This window comes from Mesoplodon bidens (assembly GCF_964165515.1).
Source record: "Mesoplodon bidens genome assembly, chromosome: 18".
Lineage (NCBI taxonomy): Eukaryota > Metazoa > Chordata > Mammalia > Artiodactyla > Ziphiidae > Mesoplodon > Mesoplodon bidens.
In genome coordinates, this window is record NC_138175.1 from 48,494,052 (window position 1) to 48,497,113 (window position 3,062).

The 3,062-nt window shown below is 57.1% G+C and overlaps 1 protein-coding gene across 1 annotated transcript in view; it reads right to left on the reverse strand.

The window, feature by feature from the left end:
• Positions 1 to 2,314, reverse strand: part of HIPK4 (homeodomain interacting protein kinase 4) — a gene marked incomplete at its 5' end in the record, with an annotated part of 4,696 nt that extends 2,382 nt beyond the window's left edge. The window contains 1 exon segment of the mRNA XM_081216038.1: positions 1,850 to 2,314. Coding sequence (XP_081072164.1) covers positions 1,850 to 2,314 — 465 coding nt within the window.
• Positions 2,315 to 3,062: the final 748 nt, after the last annotated feature.

Below are 3,062 nucleotides of genomic sequence, written 5' to 3' on the forward strand. Positions count from 1 at the left end.
CCTCACCTTCTATTTGCAGAAGGCAGTATGACGAAATGGTAATTAATCTGGACTCTGAACACAGATGGCTGAGGCCTGAATCCCAGAGAGCTTGACTGACCCTGATCATTCAGTCAACGTTCGTGGGACTCATTCATTCACTCCACAAATGCGGTAGGGGTGCCAGCGCTGGCCAGGTGTTGTGGCTCTGTCCTGTCTGTCTCCTGCTATGTTTGTGGAAAACCTTCCTTCCTTGGGTCTCTATCCCTCCATCTGTTGGGACAGAATGATCTGCCTTTTCCTGTCTCTGTATCTCCCTGTGTCTCTGACATTCATTGAGCACTGACTCCATGAAGGCGCTGTGCTGGGAGATGCCGGGGACACGGTGGTGACCAAAATGCCCCTGGCTCCGCCCTCACGATGCTCCTAGTTCAGAACCATCACCAGACAGTAACAAACCCATAAGCAGACAGAGGGGTCAGAGCCGGGATGGGGGAATCCAGGGACCCGTAACAGCGCAGAGGAGGTGGCTGTGTGCCCAGCAGAGGGTCAGGCCCAGAGCAGGCATTCAGAAAATGTTTGCTGATGAACAAACTCATGATGAAGGATGCTGTTGCCATCCTTCCAGTCGCTCAGGCCAACGGGCTTTCAGCCTCCCTCAAGCCCTCTCTTCCTCTCTCACACTTCACATAAGATTTACCAGCAAGTCCTGTTTTAAAATCTACCCTGAGGGAATCCCCTGGTGGTCCAGTGGTTAGGACTCAGCACTTTCACTGCCGGGGCCAAGGTTCAATCCCTGGTCAGGGAACTAAGGTCCCGCAAGCCTCGCCTTGTGGTCAAAAAAAAGAAAAAAAAAATCTACCCCAAACCCACCCCCATCTCCCACCTGGACTGGGGCAGTCACCCCTCACTGTCTTCCTGCTCCTGTCCCCTCAGTCTTTCCTGCCCCTGCAGTCAGAGGGAGCCCGTGAACACCTGCGTCCAATCACAGCCCTCCTCTGCCCAGGATCCTCCTATGGCTCCACCTTACACAGAATAAAGCCCAAGTCTCCTCTGTGGCCCACAAGGCCCTGTACGACCTGGCCCCATCACCTTCCTGATCTTATTTCCTCCCTCCTCCCCTCAGTCACTCTGTTTCAGCCACACTGGCTTCCTCAGTGCTCCTCAAATACGTATACTTGGTCCACTCCTACCTCAGGGCCTTTGCACTGATACTTTCTCCCAGATGTCGACCCAGCTCCCTCCCTCCTTCAAGACTTCTCTCAAATGTGACCTTCTCAGGGAGGCCTTCCTGACCACAGAGTCTAAAGTTTTACTCATCACCACCCCACCTCCTCCTCCTCCCTACTTTATCTTGTCTCCTTCTCACTCATATACCATTTCTTCTTTGCGGTACGCGGGCCTCTCACTGTTGTGGCCTCTCCCGTTGCGGAGCACAGGCTCCGGACGCGCAGGCTCAGCGGCCATGGCTCACGGGCCCAGCCGCTCTGCGGCATGTGGGATCTTCCCAGACCGGGGCACAAACCCGTGTCCCTGCATCGGCAGGCGGACTCTCAACCACTGCGCCACCAGGGAAGCCCTACCATATTTTACTCATTTACCTTGGCAACTCTATCTCCCCCACTAGAATGTCAGCCCCACAGGGACAGGACTAGGCCAGAGGAGCTGAGCTAAGAATTGAACAAGGACGGGGGGACCTCAGGGCTGAGCGGGAGAGGATGTCAGAATTGGGATGGGGAGATGGGGATATCAGAGCCAGGAGGTGGGGAGAGCCATCATGGCCAGGGAGGGAGAGACCTCAGGGTTGGGAGGTGGGACAAGGGGAACCTCAGCCTCAGAAGAGTGTCCAGGGCTGGATGGCCACGCTCACCTTGACCCTGAAGGGACAGCGAGTCTGGTCCACCAGCATGATGTTCTCAGGCTTGAGGTCAGCGTGGATGATGGCTAGCTCCTTGAGCCGGACCAGGGCTCTGAGCACCTGCAGGGTGACCGTGCGGATGTGGCGGGCGGGGAGGGGCACAAAGTTGTTCTCCTTCTGGAATTCGAAAAGGTTTTGCTCCAGCAGTTCAAAGACCAGGTAGAACTTGAGGGCGTCGTGGAAGAACTCGAGGAAACGGACGACGTGGGCCTCCTCTGGGTCCAGGCCCCTCATGCAACGCAGCAGCTTCAGCTCGTTCTTGATGATACGGTTGCGGTAAGCATCGTTCTTCAGGATCTTGATGGCCACCATCTCGCCTGTGCTTTGCCGCCAGCCCTTGGCCACCTCCCCGAAGGTGCCCTTGCCCAGCACCTCGATGATGTCATAGCAGTCAGTCTCCGACTGGATGGTGGCCATGGTGCCTCTGCCACCAGACACTGCCCTGCCGCCACCTCCGCCCCACAGGCTCTGCTTCCGAGGCCTCCCCAGTGGAGGAAAGAGAACCGCACTCGTGACTCGCCCTGCGAGGTTCACCCCCACCTCCCTGACAACCCCCAGACACCTGGGCCGCAGGGCAAGTCTGCCAGGGGGAGCACTCTTCCCTCGAAGCCTTCCTGGCTTGGAATGAGGGGCCCCAAGCCCCACTGAATGTGTTCCAGCGTTGCCGAATGGCTCTGGTTCTGTTGTTGGAGACCTGAGCCCCTGGCTGGAATGGGGGGCGGGGTGGCAGGTAATGCCCCCCCACCCCCGTCCAGTGGCGGAACCCTAGAGGGGCTGGACAGGAGAAGGATCGACAGAGAGGGGAGTCTGATCGTGGGCCTCGGGCATAGAGGAATGGGACATTCCTAAACAGAGGTGAGGAACGACAGGCTTCCCGAGCTAGGGGATTTGTGTGTGCGTCCGTGTTCAGAAAACAGCTGCCCCTGCCTGTGGCTGCCCTGGTGAGGCGTGGCTAAAGGGGGGGCCATGGTGCAAAGGGTCTTGAATGCCAGGCTAAGGAGTCTGGACTTTGTCCTGAGGGCACTGGGGAGCCACAGAGGACTTTGAACAAGGAAGGGCAGGTTCAGATTTTTATTTATTTATTTATTTAAATTTTAGCTGCGCCGCTCAACTTGCAGGATCTCAGTTCCCCGACCAGGGATCGATCCTGGACCACAGCAGTGAC